Raw genomic sequence first — 19,458 nt, forward strand, 5'->3', positions numbered from 1 at the left:
TGATAGTGGGACATTTGTGAGTCGTTGGAGTGATGGGGGTGAGGGTGAGGGTGGGGTATGTGATAGCATGCAGGTAGGGTGGGATATGTAATAGTTAAGATCTGACTTACCAGAGTCCATTCCTCCTGCTACTCCTGCAAGGCCCTCAGGATGCAGTATAGCCAAGACTTGCTCCTCCCATGTTGTTAGTTGTGGGGGAGGAGGTGGGGGTCCTCCGCCAGCCCTCTGAACTGCAATCTGGTGTCTTGAGACCACGGAACGCACCTTCCCCCGTAGGTCGTTCCACCTCTTCCTGATGTCATCCCTAGTTGTTGGGTGCTGTCCCACTGCATTGACCCTCTCTACGATTCTGCACCATAGCTCTATCTTCCTAGCAATGGAGGTGTGCTGCACCTGTGATCCGAATATCTGTGGCTCTACCCGGACGATTTCCTCCACCATGACCCTGAGATCCTCCTCAGAGAACCTGGGGTGTCATTGTGGTGCCGTGGTGTGGGTGATGTGTGAGATGGTGTGTGTTTTGATGTGTGAGGGGATGTGTTTGTGTATGTTGTGTGAGGTGCGTGGATGTTGTGTGAGTGATGGTGTTGTGTGCCTGTGGATGCTCGTGTTGATTCTGGTGGTGTCTCTCTCTGTGCTTCATTCTAAATTTTTGTGGTAAGGGTTTGTGGGTGATGTGGGTGTCTGTTTTATATTGTATTTGGTGTGTGGGAGTGGTGTGTGTATGTGTAGCAGGTGTGTGTATTTGAATTGTCCAATGTGGTTGTGTTTTGTAAATGTGTGTGTATTATGAGCTCGGCAGTGTGTACCATCAATGGAATACCGCGGTTGAAAGACCGCCGCGTAGATTCGTGGGTCATGATAGTGTGGGAGTATTCTTGTTGGCGTGGTGGTGTTGGTTTAGTTATCGCCAGTTTATCACTGACCTTTGGTGTGGCGGACTTGTGTGGGTGTCTAGATTTTGGCGGATTCCGGCCTGTGGGTCATAATAGCTGTAGTTGATTTCCACAGCTGCAGCGGTGTGTTGGCGGTCTTCTGCACGGCTGTAAGCGGCATTTATAGCCAATGTTGTAATGAGAGCCTATATCCTTGGTCCCTAGTCTAGAAGAAATACGTTGACCCTCATGGATGATTTTGTCAAATGTTGAATAAAGGTTAATTAGCTCAATAAAACAGCTGAAGCCCTCGTCCAACATGAGGAGAATATTGTGATATACTTGGAAGGTTTACTTATTGCTGTTGGAATGGAATCTGACTTGAAAGAGCTAAGTAGGTTATTGTGTGGGACACTTTGTGGAGAAACAGCTTTTTAAATATCTTTATGAGGAATTTAAGTTGGGAGACTGGCTGTGGATGTTTGAGGGATAGAGATTTGGGCTGTTTAGTTGACAGGTAATTTGACCACTTGTGACGGCAGAGGGAAACTTTGCTTCTTCTATGGAACAAAAATAATGACTCTGACAATGAAGAGTCTTTGGTACACATGTTCATCAAGCTTACTGGAGTAGGTTTATTAATATAAGGCAGGAATATGGTGGAGGTAGTAACATTAAGAATGGACTAGGTGTCTGTGATGAGGGATTCCAATACTACCTTATGTTTCCTGCCAGACTTCGGATCATTCTAGATGGCAGGCCCAATTCTGCGATGAACTGGAGGTAGCCTGGAGTCGGTTAGAAGCTTTTAGGTCTGGCACAACACTTCACAACTGACTTAGACCGGACACTACCAAGCATACAGGAGAACATGACTGGGAGATCCCTGAGGAGCCCCCTCCCTCACAAACTGAACAGGAACGAGCAGCTGCCTTGCTAGCGGTGAAGGAGATTGCTATGTGCCAGAAGATAGAATCTTACACTAGCACTCTTTCGGATTACATATTACAGGCTTCAGATTCAGACACTTCATCAAGTACTGGGGAGCATTTGCCTAAAGTAACCCCACAGTCTGCAGAGGAACTGATTTAGAAGGGTATCACTGGGGGGAGCTGAGATGAATAATGCTAATTTAGAACTCAGCCGATGGGTTACTCCGTCACAACAGTGACGGATATCCTTTCTGCCTAAATCTAAATACCTAGAATATAATGGGGAGTGACCCATCCACGAGTTCTAAATCAGGCCCTTACTCTCTTGTGGGATGGCCTTACCCTTCTCTTTGATTAGAGGGGACCTGGTGTGGGCTGTTTGTTCACCTTTGGAATAATGTTAGTAATTGTGGTGGTGAAAGAAATCGTTCACACTAGTGATCCTGGCCTGGATGTTGATCACTGATGAAACGGCTCTCAGGCGATGGGCCACTGATCGTTAGGCACATCCGAGGGCCTACTTTGGGGACTGGGCTGGCATAGAATGGACACTCCTTGCTTAGCGTAGCGGTCCCCAACTAGATTAGCCCGTGCCAGGATTCCGGAGGTGGTGGTCCTGTATGCTATTATTGTGTTCTAGGTTTGGGTGGCAAGCCGTTGCTGGACTGCTCGTGGGATAGGGTGTTTATGGTTTGGGGTTTTGTTTGACTGTCTCTGAGATCCTAGTGCTTGTTCTTGGAGGGGAGCAATGATGGAAGGTTTGGGAGCAACCCTGAGGGCTACACACACCTTTAGGGGAAATGACAGGCACTAGACCCATGATAACCTTCCGAGAGATGGGATCTGCTTCTAAAAGCCACAACATACATTGATACCTAAAGAGGCGAGTGCGCATCTAGCAATGCTACAAGAGACACATCTCACTGAGGGAGAAGTTGATCATTTGCACTACAGATGGAGGGTACAATTACTTGCCACCTCATTCTCAGCATATGCCAGAAGGGCTTTCATTTTCGATCAGAGTGGAGACACCTTTCGCGCTTAAGACATTCAGTGATTGATAAAGAGGGACAATATGTGATGATTAAAGGTAAACTTCATGGCAAAGATATTACATTAGGGAGCGTGTATGCCCCAAACCAGGACAAGGTGGCCTTTTTGTACCTAATGTCAGCCTCATTGGCTCCTTTGTTATTAGATGATCTCTTTATTGGGGAAGGCTTTAACTCAGTAGCAGATATTATACTAGACCGTTGTACACTACACCTACGGTATGCCTTGACAGCAGGGTTTAGAGAGTGAATGGAACATTGGGGAATAACATCCTATGGGTACAGCACGAGCAGGCAAGACATTATTCGTATCACTCATACATCTATCAATTACTCACCAGACTGGATATGTTCCTCTGCTCCTTACTGCTTAGCCAGTAAGTGTCCCACACAGGGTACTTGGGCAGCACACTGTCACACCACAACCACCTCTTCTTGAAACTCTATCCCATGGAAGACCTCCTGGAGATGCCCGAGTGGTAATTGAACCCTGTCCACTTGAAGGACATGAGCTTCGGGGACTCCTCCGGTAACGCTATTACAGATTTCTTTAAGCATAAGCAGGGCACGGCCTCTTGTCGAGTGGGATGCCTTCAAGGTAGTGATGTGTAGCAACTGCCTTGGACAGTCAGTGCGAGTGCGAAAGACACTCCATGGGAAACTTAACACATTGGAGACCAGACTTCATGACCTTGAAAATGCACTGGAGGAGGAGGGTGCATGGGAATGGCTGAGGGAGGCCAAGGACCAGTATAATATTCTATTAGGCCGACTGCACACTCATGATCTTACAGAATATGTTGCCAGGGTGCATGATGAAGAGGGCAGGCCTGGCAGATTGCTAGCTTGGCTAATCTGCCCAGAATCCCCAGGGACACCTAATAGTCAGATCCTGCCAGAAGACAATAACTTGCTTTATTCATGTAAAGCAATAAATGCATCTTTTTGGGAATACTACAAAGCTCTTTATAAACAACCTGGGCCTCTCATTCAGGAGACCCTGCATAACTTAATGACTCGTACCCCACTGCGGGTTCTGGATCCAGGGGCTTGGGAGATATAGGGGGCCCAATTTCCATTCAGGAGATCACATCCATAGTTATGGGAACGGCGGTGGGAAAGACCCCGGGCTTTGATGGCTTTCCAGCAGAATTCCATTCTGTGGTTGCTAGGACGCTGGCTCCTGAACTCAAGGCCCTGTTTGCTGAGTCACTGAGACTGGGCTCCCCGCCGGTGTCCACCAGGGATGCCACAGTCATTCCTCTCCCCAAGTTCCAGGACCAGTGTGTCAGAACATCTGCATTTTGACCCTTTCTCATGTTAAATATGGATTTTAAGATTCTAAGTCATGTGTTTGCCCTTAGACTCCTTCCCCACATACCAATGTCAATATACATTCCAGAACAGAGCAACATCTCCAAAGATTATAACATAGGCCCTCATTCTGACCTCGGCGGTCTTTTCGCAAGACCGCCGAGTTACCGCCGCGGTGAAGACCGCCGACCGCGGCGGTATGCCGCTGTGCGCATTCCGACCGCTGGGAGCGTTCCAGACTGGCGGTCGGCGGGAAAGTGGAGACTGGTCAACCTCCACCGCCACGCCAGCAGAACACCGCCCCCAGAATTATGACCCACATTTCTGTGTGGCGGTCTTCTGTTGGCGGTGTGCTGTCGGCGGTCACGTCCCTATGGCTCCCGTCGCCTCCCGGAGGACCAACGCACAAGGTAAGTTGATCGTCCGTGAGGGGAGGGGGTGGGGGGGTGTTGTGTGATGTGTGCGTGCATGGGGGTGTGCAGATGTGCATGTTGGGGTGCTGCGTGCATGTCGGGGTGCGTGTATGTGCATTTCGGGGTGGGGGTGGGGAGGGGGTTCGTACCACCTCTGGGGGGTGGCAGGGGGGTGGAGGGGGTGGGGGGAGGACTCGGGGGGGCAGTGGGGGGGCACCCCTATCAGTGCCAGGGAAGGAATTCCCGGGCCCCGATAGTGCCTACCGCCATGGTTCGCATGGCGGTTCCCGACCGCCAGAAACCGCGGCGGTAAGCAGGGTCATGATACGGGTGGCGGTCTTGGGGCGACCGCCGGGCCGGAGTACGCAAACTCCAGCCCGTCGGTCATGACCGCCGTGGCGGTCGGAGTGGGTAAGTGGCGGTCGATCGCGGCGGTGACCGCCGCGGTCATAATGCCATTTTTTGGACCGCCGGTCTGTTCGCGGTCCGACCGCCGCCTCTCCGCCGACCGCCAAGGTCAGAATGAGGGCCATATTCTTTATCACCTGGGTGCTCTGCTCCACCCCAGTGCTCTCATAACATCAGTGTACTTTGAAAACGCCTTTAACTCAGTGAGGTGGGATTTCCTTTTTGAGGTCATCAGCAAGATGGGACTGGGTGGAAACTGCATAAAATGAGTTTGTCTGCTGTATTCTACCCCAACTGCCCAGGTAAAATTGTCTACATGATCTCCCCACAATACAATGTGCCACTAGATGGGGTGCCCACTGCCGCCCTCCGGTTTGTGTTGGCCAGTGAGCCATTGGAAGAGCTATTCTGATGAGAAGGATCTGAGCCGGAGCTGGGATCATGGTTGGGGATAGGGAACATGCCATCTATTTATATGTAGATGACATATTACTATACCTTGATGTCAGACCTGGTGGGTCAGCTTTTACGATGAACCTTCTGAACAAATTTGTCAAATGTTTCAGGACTCCGAGTTAATAGTTCCAAGGCTTGCCTGTTTTCATTGGTGGCAATTGCACCGCATCCAGAAAACTTACTGGGAGGCCTGAAGTGGTCACCTCTCTGATACTTGGAAAGCTGTTTCTATCATTCACTGGAAGATCTTTGGGAGGGAAACCTGCAGAATGTTCTTTGTTCCCTTAAATCCTGTATCCCCTTTTGGTGATCACTGAAATTAGCCATCATGGCTCGGATCTCACTGTCCAAGATGGTCATATTACCCAGATTGCTGTAGTTCTTTACTTATCTTACTTATGGTTCCAACAACTAGATACACTACTAAGGGGACAGATCCCGGATGGAGGGTGACATTGTGAATCTCTAGATGTTCTTATACACCCTCTTGAATGAAGGAGGAGTGGGTACCGTGAATTTCCAATTTTATCACCTGTCAGCACAGCGGAAATGGGTTGTACACTGTCATGCTGGCACTTACTGGGAGGAGATGGGTATAGTTGAGGGGACTAACCAACGAAGGGTGCTTTGGACCAAATTACTCTGTGTGGCAGTGGAACTACCCGAACTGGGTGTCTTATTGACAGTAGCGCTAAAATGTTGGAAAAGGTGATTGCAAATAATGATGGGTGTTCCACTTTATATCCAGAAACTAACCATGATGGGGCTTCCTTATGGAGACCCACTTTTTTATTTTATGGACGCTCAGCTCTTGGCCTGGACAGATGCTGACAGATGTCAGTGGGGGAACTGCTATCAGATGGGCACACTGGTGCCACTAAATGAATAATTGGACCACTTTGACTTATTCCCAGGCCAATTCCTAACATACGAGGCATTAGTGAGGACCTACAGAGGCCTCTGATCGGGTGGACGGGAGGAACCCAAGACACATGCAGTCTTGCAATCGTTGATAACCTTGGGCTTCGTGAGACTCCTTGTGAAATGGTTGTACCAGTCATTGGCTAAAATGACTCGACGGCCCTTGGAGAAGACCCAGGAAAGTTGGAAGTCTATATTGGGATGGGATTTCACAGTCACAGAGTGGACAAGGGTTCTAGGGTACCCTAAGAAAACATTAAGGAAAATGAGACTTCCAAGTTAACTATGTACATGTGACATACTTGACCTCTCACGAAATAAGAATCAATAATGGTGGCGATTCCAGACCCTGCCCCAGGTGTATGGATTTGGATGTTGACTTTTTACATATGACTTGGAGTTGCCCCCATCTCTGACCATTTTGGGAGGAGGTGACAAGTACCTTCACCACAGCTCTTGGTCGCAGTCTTCACTGTACCTTAGAGACATGCTTACTGGGTCTATACCACAGATCGAGGATGCAGAAAGTGGGCACCAAATTCATGAAATCCATTGCAGTAGTTGAGTGTGACACTGGACACTGAACAAGCAGCCTGTTTCTTGAAGAAGAGCAGGAAAAAATGTTTCACTTGTTAATTGCAATTTCGATTGAATTACAGTTATGCACTGTCATTAATGCCTATTTCCCCATATAAACTAGCTTTGAAAATATGTGAGAGACATAACAACTAAGTTGATCACTAGACACATTTTTTTTTGTTTATTTGAATATTGAATTATATCTTTCAATATGTATTTCTTTCATACATGCATATCCGTTATGTCAACAAAATTAATGACTTGCGTCTCCATTATTTGTCATTTGTTGTATACCATATTGAAATACCTTACTTGACAATGTTATAGAATTTAAATCATCACACATTATCATTGTTTCATTCTTTTCTTTTTCAGGAAGGAGAAGTAGACTGTTGGCCCTTCACCTGCCCAAATCTGAACTGTAACCTAACTACAATAAATGACGGAGAGTGCTGCCCCCGCTGTGTCAGTGACCCATGCCTAGTGGATAACATTGCCTTCGACATCAGGAAAAACTGCCTAGATAATCAAGGGATAACACGACTCAGTGGATCATTGTGGACCATGGCTGGTTCTCCATGCACAACTTGTAAATGCAAGGTAAATTAATTAGATTGCCTTCAGTAATAAAACATGTGTATGCAGACACAATCTGCTCAATGGCTATGTGTTTTCCCATTTATATAATTACATTTAGGAAGGCTCTGGAACAAAATAATAGAGTATGAAATAGAGATTATCTCCTCCTTCTGCTGCAAATTCTCTTCTTGTTAGTAATGATTATTGTATAACATATTTGATAGTTGATTAAAATAATTATGTAAAGGTGGGTTGTTGAAATGTATTAATTGTAATCTAATAATAAACATTATTCTTATAACCACAAATCAAATTTCAGTCATGCTGACAGTACTGCATGCATTGTGTATTTTTACAATGAATTAAAAAATGTTTACAAATAAATTAAGAAATATTTTTGGACAAAAGTATATTCTGTATACAGGTTTTATGCCATGAATTATACACTGGTAAAACTACATTTTGTCATTAGTATTTATGTGACCTAGGTAGTGCAAATCTTGCCAGAACTTAGTGGGGTGCTGTAAAATACAAGAGTTTTACTGTAGGTTTAGTAGACGAAAGAGCAGTAAAGAGAAGGTTGGTGCCATATGTTATCAAGTGCAGAGGTTTGTGGTAGAGAGGTGAGTGGTGTGAGGGTTACAGGGACAGAATATGTCAGAGAGTAACCAGGCTGCAAAAAGAGAGACGATAGGGGAGGAAATATTCAGAGTAGATTCCCTTCAGTGACAGTTATGTAGATGCACAACAGTATAACTACCGTCATGGTGCAAATGAAAAATATCAAAGCACCAGTTGTCCATTTGGGACTTCATTTATTATGCTGGTTGTCACACACTCACCTGGTTCCAGCAACGGGGACAACACTGGAACCCATACTAGACCCCTACTCCCAAATCTAGAAGAGGCTGGGTCCAGTGATAGTACTCCTAGTATCCAACAACTCCTAGATCGGGGAAGGAATAAAGGGGAGAAATAACAAATGAGAAAAGTTGTGGTTCAGTCCCTGCACTGCAACAGCATTACTCTTCTAAACAGGGTTCTCACTTCTTGACCTCCTGGTTAATCGTAGATGGATAATTGGAAGTCTGTACTTCTGGTTACCATGAAAATGCAATATACTGAAAGGCAGTTACCAACAGTGCATAGATTCACTATACAGCTTGCAATAAGATACTTTTGATATTTCACACCTACAGATTTCTTAAAAATCATAACATGTGAGCAGATGTCGAGACGGGGCCACCCACCTGAAAAGCAGGATGTCTGCAGGGGCGATGGTATGCCCCCGACCTCCTGGAACACCTCTCTGTACTTCCTGATGGACACAGAAACCCCGGCAGGTGTCCCAAAAGGAAAGGGGGAGTGGAAGAGAAAGAGACAAAACACTGCCACGTCTTGCTTGTCCAGCCAGGCACCCTGTATCTTCGGTGGGGCAGGTTGTTGTTGACAGAGTGATAGTAGAGTTAGTACACACAACTTCCTGGAAACTGAATCTCTATTTCTGATATGGGCACGGGAGCGGTAGAAGAACACTGGGATGCTCCAGCACTTTTCTTGGATAATAATAACTGTTGCCGCAACACTGCATTACCAACAATCCAAACTGAGTACTATAACAATAAGTACCGCAACACTAGGGCTGGCTTCTCAGAAATTCACTGTTGCACACTGCAATTAGAACTGTGGTTGCACTTATCATGCACAAGAAACACAAACAAGGGCATTAATTATATCATGTATAACTTTCCTGCATGCATAGGGTTAAAGTAAAAGGAACAAAAACAATCCAAAAAATACAAATGTCCACTCTGGGTTTAAACAGTTAGGGTGGCACAGTTTGGTTTAGTTTCACTGTGTGTGTGAAAAACCCTTCAAAAGCAAATTCCACAAACCTGAAACACAGGCATGGATGACACAATTTAAATGCAAGAGTTATGCTATTAGAGAAAGAAAAGTCACGTAAATGCTCTTTTAAAATTACACTGTCACTTTTTGTAGTTCTTGAGCTCAAGCAGATTTCCTGAAGCACATTTAGGCAAGTAACTACAATAATAATGTCAAATGTTCAGAAATGCATTTGTCTCTTCAAGATAAGCATTCTGCCAAAATACGAGGTCTGAAATACACCAGCTGTTCTAGGAAAGCGTGGGGCTCAAAGAACAAACTCCCTGGAGAATACTAGTCACTTAGCTGCAGTCTTTTCCGGAGTGCTGGAGGAATGCCTGGTGTCAGCTGGTACAGGAACAAAGAAAAGAATTGCCTCAAAAGTCCTGAATACGAGGATGACAGCAGGGGCTGGACTGCCAAATCAGATGTTGAGATCAGGAAGCGAAACAAAGCCAAGGGGGGGAACATGCTTTACTCTGCTATTTATAGCCAATCAGGAAAACAGTTGAGTTTCCACAGGTGGATGAGTCACCACACCCAATTAGAAGCACACGTCTACACCTGCTCACATTAGTAAACAAGCATTGGTAAAACAAGCATTGATTAAACCAATTGTGTAACACAGCACATTATATTTACTTAGAAACATGAAGGTTTAACCAGGAACAGAGATATGATTTAACCCAAACCCATGGGGATGCTGACAGTTAACACAGGAGGCACCTTGGGGACTCCTGACAGCAGATTAATCAGATTCTCTAGAGGAATCTTCTGGAACTCTTGAAGAAGAACTGGAAGTATTAGGTAGAGTTAAGTCACTCCACAGAAAACACTGATTTGAGTTAATGACACTCCAAAATCAGCACTAAATAAATATCGTTGAAACCAGAGACATTCACAAGAAAATAGAAAAACAGGTTTTTGTGAACACATAGGTTGGAAATTAAACAACTCTCAAGATATGTTTGAGACCAGGCTGCTATCGGAAGTGAATTACATTGAAAACTAAATGAACTTGAAACAATACTTGAAGGACACAGGGTTGGAATACCAGCTTTCCTAAGGTTGTGCTTAGCAAATAGGTCATGACACAATTATGTATAGTGGTTGTGTTCTGCTCATAGGTCAGGACTCGATAATGTACATTCACATGAAACAGAAGTGTTCTTGATACAAGGTTGGAGTTATCAACACTCCCAGGATTAAACTCTGTCCATTGACTGATACCTGAAAATACAGCATAATAACAAACAAGGTTGCATTGAGACATAAGGTTAACATTACTGAGATTTCCAAAGTTCAAATTTGGAGTTGTAAACAATCCTAAGGTTTGTCAGAAAACACAATATCACTTACTTAAAAAACAAGATTTAAAGAAACAGTATAATGGCAGAAGCAAGGAGATAACAAACAGGCCTGCAATGACTACTAAAGATTAGTGTGCACTAACCTGGGAACAGTTACTTAACCTGGGAGGTACTTCGCATGAGTTCAGAGGCAGCAGGCGGGTTGTTGCTAGAAGTTAGGAAGAGGCATGATCATACCTCATGGAGGAGAGACTCTGAGGGGTCAGAAGAGTTAGGATCTCTGAGTCACCGGAAACCCCAGGTGGTTTTGGGAAAACTTGTCAGATGGTGCAGAAACAAAGCAAGGGTGGGCCGGGCGATCCAGGAGATGAGTATAGGGATGAAGCTTGCACTGAACAGGAGCACAGGCGATCTAGGTGACTTGGGAGGTGAGTGCCGGGAAGCTGCTTGTGCAGGACTTGACAGATACAGGTATTAGGCCACGACCTGATGCAAGTTCAGAGGGGCTATTTATACCAGAAGCCAATAGTGTTCTAGAAAATCACCTGTCTCTAGTGGAGGATTACAAAGGAGCCTGTGAAGAATCACCTGTTACACACAAACGGGCATGGCTGCAAACTAGATTAAACTTGCATAGCAACACACTCAGGAGAGTCAATTAATCAGGCTTAATAAGAGGAGGGAGTCATGGAGCTTTCGAGAAGGAAAGGAGCCATAGTGGAAGGAATGACATGAGGCTGGCGAGTATCACCCACTGTGCATAAGGCACAAGATTGAGTTGTGACACTGATGAGTAACCAGCTTCTTGTGATATTCAAATAACTTTAAAATAGTCATACATCCCCTCAGTCTAGTAGGCCATAAGTACTGAATTTCACTTGTTGAGAGAAATAATGAATATTATTACCATAAAATTTGATGAGATGTCTTTATTAATTTAGCTATGTGAAAACCATGGGCTATTTGTTCAATTCAAAATATCTCTGCCCACAACCTAAGGCGGCAATGAACAAGCCTACTCACCTATCTTGTTGAAACGTTTTCCAACCTTGGCCAAAAACAGTTCTGCAGAGCAGACTCATCTATCATCCTATACATTTCTCATTTCTATCAGAAAACAGCAGATAGCCACGAATCATGCACCTAGATATCATTCTAGTCGCATAGGCATAATGAAAGACCTTAACTTTTTGTTGTTCAGGTCTCTCAATAATCCTGCTAGGCTGTCAAAAAGATCTGCTTTAGTTAGCCATTGTGGCTAGCTGAGAGGGAGGTGTCCCAGTCGGGCCTGTGTAGGTGCTCGGGGAGCTGCAGAGATCAAGAAGGTGCTCAGATCTCTGTGAAAGTTTTTTTTTTAGGAGGCATTCATATATCTAGACCTATGGTGTTTTATCGGTGAGCTCTGCTGACGCAGTGCACAGGCTTGATCCACTCAAATTTAGTGGAATTGCAGCCTATGCCCATCCACTCATTGGCCTCCAAGGTTTTTCAAGTGTAAGAGGCTGCAGCCCACTTCATCTCAGCGACCTGTCCGGCACCTCACCATCGCACTTTTAGAATCTGAGGGAAGGCACAGGGAAAATGTACAGCCCAGCCTTGTTAATCTGCGGGAAGTTCACCCCCAGTCCAGCACTGCATGGGTCTCCCTTTGAAGGCGGGCTAAAAGTCACTAGACCTCATACTGCCTTAAGGTGTGGGAAGCCCCTCCAGAGTTCCAAGATGCCTGTAGTCTGAAAGAGTCCGCCCTGGCACCGATCAGCCACCAGTGGAATCCTACCTTGAATCAAGGACCGCAGTGAGGTGTGCCTGCCAGGGACAACAATCATCTGCCATATCTGTTTGTCATCATCTCAATGAAGCGGGCCGGCAATGGTGAGGGTGTCGGTCCCTACTTCAGACCTAGGTGGCTTCCATGTCTTTGCAGCCCACAGTCAGCACACGGTCGAATCCCCTCACTGCGACGTCACCCTGAGTATGATTCTGCCACCCAGTAACCTTAGGTGCCTTCTCTCTCCCTCTCGCCCTAAAATAGAGAATGGAATTAGCTGAATGTTGGTAATGAGAGCAGAGTGATCATTCACTCAGGCCACCTAAGACCTTCACTTTTGAAGTAAATATAAAACTCTGCACACAATCCAGTCAACCCATTCACGCTGCTTAATTCAGCAAAAGGAGGATCAATGAATGGTAGCTACTGCAATCAGGCCTGTGTCCGGACTATAAGATCTAATTCTCCACTGTAACTCTGGAAAATGAGTTAACACCTACATGAATGTACTGTGCTACACATATATATCTAAATATATATATTTTTTCATGATGCCCTACTTTGACCAATCAGTGTCAAAATCCTTCCTTCAATGCACTTTCTGTGAAATCTTTATTGATGATCGCCTGTGGCTCTACTCATGCAATAAGGGGCACAAAAGTGACCACTAAGATAAAAATATGCAAGAGCAATTATCACAATCGCTTTCAATACAATTAAATTATCAGCAAATGAGGTGTAGCTGCATTACGAAGGGCAATGTATATATTTGCACAACATTGAATCCAATGTCTGAGTCCATTAAGGGAAGTAATGTAAAGTGTGGCAGAAGCAGAAGCTGCTATAGCCTGCTGCATTTTGGTACCCCTGACACTGCACTTGCTACTGCTGAATCAGTAGTCACCAGGGAGCAGCAACAATTGAAATGGACACCGTGTCAACAATATGATTTCATTAAAGCCAAAGGGTACATGGTTTTAATACTCCTACCATGATATTTTGGTTCTTCCACATGCATAATTTCATGCTATGGCAGTGGAGTTCTCTTGGCTTTAGAATTACATTTTAACTTGTAGAAAATATAGCTACCAGTGAATTGGTCTTTTGAATGATTTAGATGCATGCAAACAGTTTTGTGGAAGAGTTTTTAGAGGGTGTACATCTCTCTAAAAATTAGAAATAACATAAAAAATTGATTATAAGTGTTTAATGGATACAAGTAATATGAAGAAAACTTCACTAGAAAGATAAAACCGTTCCTAAGGGCATGTCAGAATGTAAGTAAACCCTGAAATTTCATGTGAGAGGCTCATAATTACTAATTTTGTATGCTTAGTTTTCTTGCTCACTGTTGAATGTTTACAGTAATGAGCAGAAATTCCATGTGAGAATGTATGCTGCCTTGTAGCTTCCTTTGTCATCTGCACACTTTTTAATCAAATTGTGTATGTTATGCATCTAGACTGATGAGTCAGATTCATAAAATTCACAATACATTAGGGTGTATTGTGACCTGAAACGCCTCATTGTTCCCCTGTTGCTAAGTTGATCTTGTTGCTTGTTGGTCTCCAGAAATAATCATTGCTAAGCTGCTGAGAAAGTATGTTTAAGTCCCGTACCTGTGAAGATCTGAGTGATCTGTAGAAGTTAATTTAGTAGTGTCCTAGGAGGCTTAATCTTATTTTGCCTCAAATACTGAGAATCTTTGCAACATTCTTGCTGCTAATTACAGCTATGAAGAAGGAGCTTCTTTATTCTCATCGTTGCAGATATTTTAAACATATTCTCCCCCTCTGTAAACAGAAAATGTCAAATGTATTTATGTATTCAATTGTATTGATTAATATGTATTGTGGTATTATGTTTTGCATTGGAATTGTTCATCTTTCCTTAACAAAAAGGAAACATCAGCGAAACATTGTTCAGTGTTATTGTATAAACAAACCGAAAGTCAGAATGAAGAATGGAAGTCCTATGTGCCCCTATCTTTTCAAATACTAATGCCATCTATGGCAAAGACAATACCTTCTACTTGACAAGGTCTTCTAAGAAGATGGCATGTGAATTCTATTGACATTCCTTGTGTATATATCCAAAAGGGCACAAAAAACATCAAAGAAAGTATTTTGAGTCAGATTGCATCACCGGCTTGAAAGCCATAGTGAGTTGGAAAGGATATAAGAATTCTCAGAGCCTAGTGGGTAAAACACTCCTCTGAAACTCACAGGAGTTTAACAAAATCTAGACTATCCTAGTCTGGTTTTCTATTACAAAGATTTAGAAAGTAGTGCATTTTCTAATGAACTTGGCCAAATCTAACAGAATAAACTATCACAGAAAATCCCTCACTGGTTCGTTAGTTCAGTGACAATTTACCAAACTGCAGATCAATATCAACAGATCTAGAGTCATTATAGCAAAACACAAGTACCCCTCTATCAGATAAAAAAGAGACATACATAGAAGTATGCATTCCTATTGGCTAACCCTTCTTCCAGAAGGATGTGGTGGGACGCAAATTTGCAGAAATGTATGATTTTAAATATCTAGGTGTGACATTGCAACTAGTCTTTGATGAAGGGAACTCATTAAGACTATCAACAAGAAGATGGCAGCAGCTCTAAATTGTGGAAATTAAGTTTGCAATTTCTTTTTTTTGGATGAAGTATTGTGCTTTTACATTAAAATTGTGTTTGATGGTGAGGCAATATGATCATATTAAAAATTGGAAGTTTTATTTTCGAGCAAAGTAGAACCTGTTTCCAAACCTTGAGTTTAAAAAGCACTTTTATTGTTAAATCTATTTTGTGGTCACATTTATAACTTTACTTTTTTCTTTACTACCTCATATAGAACGGAAGCATTTGCTGCTCAATGGATCTAGACTGCCTTCAGAATAACTGAAAGAGCAAATACAGACTCTCTTGCTTGAGGAAAATTGATGTGGTTACCATAAAAAATGAAAAGTATGGGTGTACTAGCTGACGTTTTATATAATAAACATTTAGAAAAGTCTTCAATCAGTGGAAGACGTAATGGAGTTGCCCTTCGGACCTAATTCTGTTCCCATATTTGCTATCCATGTGCGGGTGACTTACAGTGAACAGCAAGCACATCTTTTCTTTATGAATCCTTTGTGTCGTAAACCACACAATTCTCCTCCTACATCAATTTTGTTTGATTTATTTATTTATTGTCAACTGATAGAAATATAATGTAATTGGGAACTTAATGTATGACTACTACTGATTGTTTTATTTCATTGTTTTTGGCATTTTCCTTTTTCTGTAAGCTTCAGATGTATTTATGAAAATATGTATGTATGTACAGTCAGTTTGGATAGTACTTTAAAAATGCATTGTTTTAAAGCATTGCAACATGCTTTTGCCTTGTACAGAGTGTAGTACAGTGTTCTAAAATTTAGTAGACATAATGAACAAATGACCTGGAAAGTGTGTGAACTTCTTCCAAATGTCTAAAACAAGTGATAAATAGTATCATTTACTGTGACATAAACTACATGAACATAAAGTCCTCTCACAGCAGAGATGTTATGCTATGTTGATAAATGTAATATACCCTCCAAGATTATTGCTATTATAAAATTGTGCTGTGAAACATTCACCTACCATGTTTTCACTTTTTGGAACAATGTGATACAAACATTGTGTTCAACAATATATAGAAGATAAATATTCTATTCTTTTTCACAGATGAGTCATGAGGTGCATGGCCCTTTGCTGCATAAAAGAACCACATACATTAAAAAAATGTATGTTATTTTTTACTTTTATTTGTTAATTTATTTTAAGCTAGCTGCTAACCATGGGTTATTTCAGTAAACCATCATGGTAAAAGCTTTAAAATGTGAAGCCACTGGAAGTAGTTGAATTTGTATTGCTCCAAAGTACATGTACATTTAGTAGTTAAGCAAGGCTGGACTTTTGTATGGCCACAAATAAGAGAATTTTAATATGTCTTGTATGCTTTTATTATAAGTGTTGTGGTATTTTGATGTACATTTTAGATAGTGATGAGTGTGCAATCTTGACAATGATGCTGTTAATACAAGAAACTAAACAATCATATGTGAATACCCAGAGCATCACCAACACAGTGTACAGGGGTTGATAACAATGCTGTATAAATGTACTGTACATCCAAAACAAATATTATATTTTTTTCTAATCAAACCCATTACACCATCTTCTCTTATGCTTTATTCTTTAGTAGACCTTTCTTTCTACATTAGACCTTCAGGCAAAGAGTACTTGACCTTTAGCTATCTTGCTCCCTGTGAACACTGAATGGTTTTGAGAAAATGACATGATCTGGCTCCAAACTTCTGTATTGAAATATAACAATGGACTACAATAAAATAAAATAAACTGTTTTTCAAGTGCACTTTATTACAGAAATAAATGGCCTATAGATTATAATTAAATAAAGGAAAAGACTATGGGGCTGCTGCATACTTTGTTTTACAACTACAGGATTTAATCTCTGCAAATTAGAAATGTGTTTGATTGTAACCACAGTCGATAAATGAAATTAACTCATTGCACTGTGTAAGACAATGGTCATCACATCTCCAGATCACATGTAATATCAGTAATTTGTCAAACTATGCATCTGAGAAGAAACTGGCTTACAGAAAAAACACTTTGTGTATAATTGAACAATTATTAATGGTCCACACCAAGGTATTTGGAAAATGAAATATGGAAACAGTTTACTTTAGGTGAGTCTTGAAGATCTGGTTGTTCTCAATAGAAAATATTTAATAGTTTACTACTCTACTTGCAGTTATATGTGCTGGAAGACTAGGATGTTAGTCATGAGGTGATCTGTTACAAATACAAAAACTGTCATTACAATAATTCTTTTTCCTCTTTTCTAGAGGAAAGACTGTAAAATTTGAAGAAGTGGAACTAATAAATAAAAGCAAATGCTAAGTGCTATTTTTTGTACCTTACACGGATATTATGATGCAAATGCTACTGAAAAGTGAAACAGGAAATTTGTTAAACAATGAAGTCACTATTTCTATGATTACAATTCACACATGTTTGAAGCATAGTGTACATGAGAACTATCTTGTGACCCTATCATTTATAGGACTGTAAACATAACCAGCTAAATAAATAAATACATTTGTAAAATAAATGAATAATGATTCTTTATAGCTGATGTTTACAATCCATAAAGTAATGGATAACACTTGGGGATTATACAAGTGCCAGTGTATGCTTCATGGGAAATAAACCCTCTCTAACTAACATTTCTGTGTGATCTTTTCCTTCATAAAGTGATTCCATATTGCATGGTAATCAGAGAAAGGATGTGCAGCATTAGCAGTTGAGAAATAACAATGTCACATTTCCGGAAAACTCTTACTTACGGGTAATTAATCATTTTCTTTCTCATAAGATAGCAACATCAAATTATATTAAAAAACACCAACAATCTTAGAGCAAAAAGCAGTTAACTTCATGTTATGGTAAGAATCAAAACCTGAAGACTTTTGTAGTTTGACAGTTATTGTAAACTACATAAAACATAACTGTAGGCACACCATTGCACTGCTCCTCATAAATGAAATCACTGATAACATCTGTCTTGATGTTTTTGATCTAACAACTAATAACATCTTGAATGGATTTGTAGATGACATTGATAAATGCAATTATGCCACTAAAACTGACATTATCAATGATATCACCAATTTGGACACTTTAGAAATTACAAAATGGTCCCATGATTAAATCAATGTATTCTTTGACAGCTTTTATCATTCTGTCTCCTTCAACCACAACTACAATCACATGTGCAAAGGTTTTTGGTTGTATATATACAATATGTTGCCTTATATTACTTTCAGTTTTCTTCATGCTCATCCTTCAAACTGTATATTGTGCTAAGTCTGTAACCCTGAGAATATGTTGGACTGATTCTAAACTCTAAGCAACAAGTAGTCAGAAACGTAAGCCACAGTTAAATTCTAGCCTTACTGTATAGCTCCAGATAATACTAGGAGACTGATTACGTGTTTATAAGGAATAGCATACAGATTTTGTTGTTTAACACACCAGTACCAGCATAATACAGTAAATTCCACTTGCTTTCCCCAGTTAAATTTGTTGTCACGGTCTGTGCGTCTCTTACCATCGTTGGCTGAAGAACTTGAAGGAACACCTGGTCTTCAACTGGTTCGGGGCTGGTCAAGATAGCGGCAACCCTTTCTAGTAGCCACGGTGCTTCTGACTGGAAAAGACGCCAAGGCAGACCGTACCCTCCAGGAGGAGCCCCAGAGGAAAAACCCAAAATATTTGAAAAAAAACTCTATCACAGGAACTCCTAAAAAAGAGGAAAAAGAAACAATGAAAGAAACAATGAAAAAAAGGAAAAAATAGAATTAATCTTGCAGGAAAAAACAGGAATGCGGAAAACACAAAAAAACAGGAGAGAGGATCACTACCAGAGCAGAAGTGTTTGCAATGCAAGGAAGAAAAGAACTAAAGTGCTTATATACAAGAAAACAGGAAGTGACACAACAGGAAGACCACCATCTTGGATTGGGAAAGACCATATAGAAAAGAATAGGAAAAAAGACCAAGTAGAAAAGGAAAAAAAGCATGCTGGGAAGAAGAACACCAAGGAGGAAGACAACATGGACACCAGGAAAAAAGAAGAAACGAAGATGGAAGTAAAAGAAGTAGAAAAGGAAGAAAGAAGAGGAAAAACCCAAGGAGGTAAGTATAGGCAAATTTAGGAAGGCTGGCGGGGGCTGCGGCGCGACCCAGAGCACAAAATGTGCCTCCTGGGCTGCACCGCTGAAATATGCAGACAGAGAAACAGGCGGTGGCGGCATCCTGAAACTCGGACCGCCGGGTCGACCACAGCCCGAGAAAGAGACACCTCTGTAGTGTGCGGGGCCACAATAGGCCCCCTTCCCGAGGCCCCA

The 19,458-nt window shown here is 42.1% G+C and overlaps 1 protein-coding gene across 2 annotated transcripts in view; it reads left to right on the forward strand.

The window, feature by feature from the left end:
• The window catches only part of NELL1 (neural EGFL like 1), a 3,335,977-nt gene extending 3,317,124 nt beyond the window's left edge, over positions 1-18,853 (forward strand). Inside the window, exons 18-19 of one of the 2 annotated variants that reach the window (XM_069221936.1) lie at positions 7,326-7,550; positions 15,348-18,853. In XM_069221936.1, the coding sequence (XP_069078037.1) occupies positions 7,326-7,550; positions 15,348-15,398 (276 nt within the window). In that variant the 3' untranslated portion in view covers positions 15,399-18,853. The remainder of the gene's footprint in view (positions 1-7,325; positions 7,551-15,347) is intronic. The other variant, XM_069221935.1, reaches the window with a different exon arrangement.
• The last annotated feature ends 605 nt before the right edge of the window (positions 18,854-19,458 follow it).

The sequence above is a fragment of the Pleurodeles waltl genome, chromosome 3_1, assembly GCF_031143425.1.
Source record: "Pleurodeles waltl isolate 20211129_DDA chromosome 3_1, aPleWal1.hap1.20221129, whole genome shotgun sequence".
Taxonomy (NCBI): Eukaryota; Metazoa; Chordata; class Amphibia; order Caudata; family Salamandridae; genus Pleurodeles; species Pleurodeles waltl.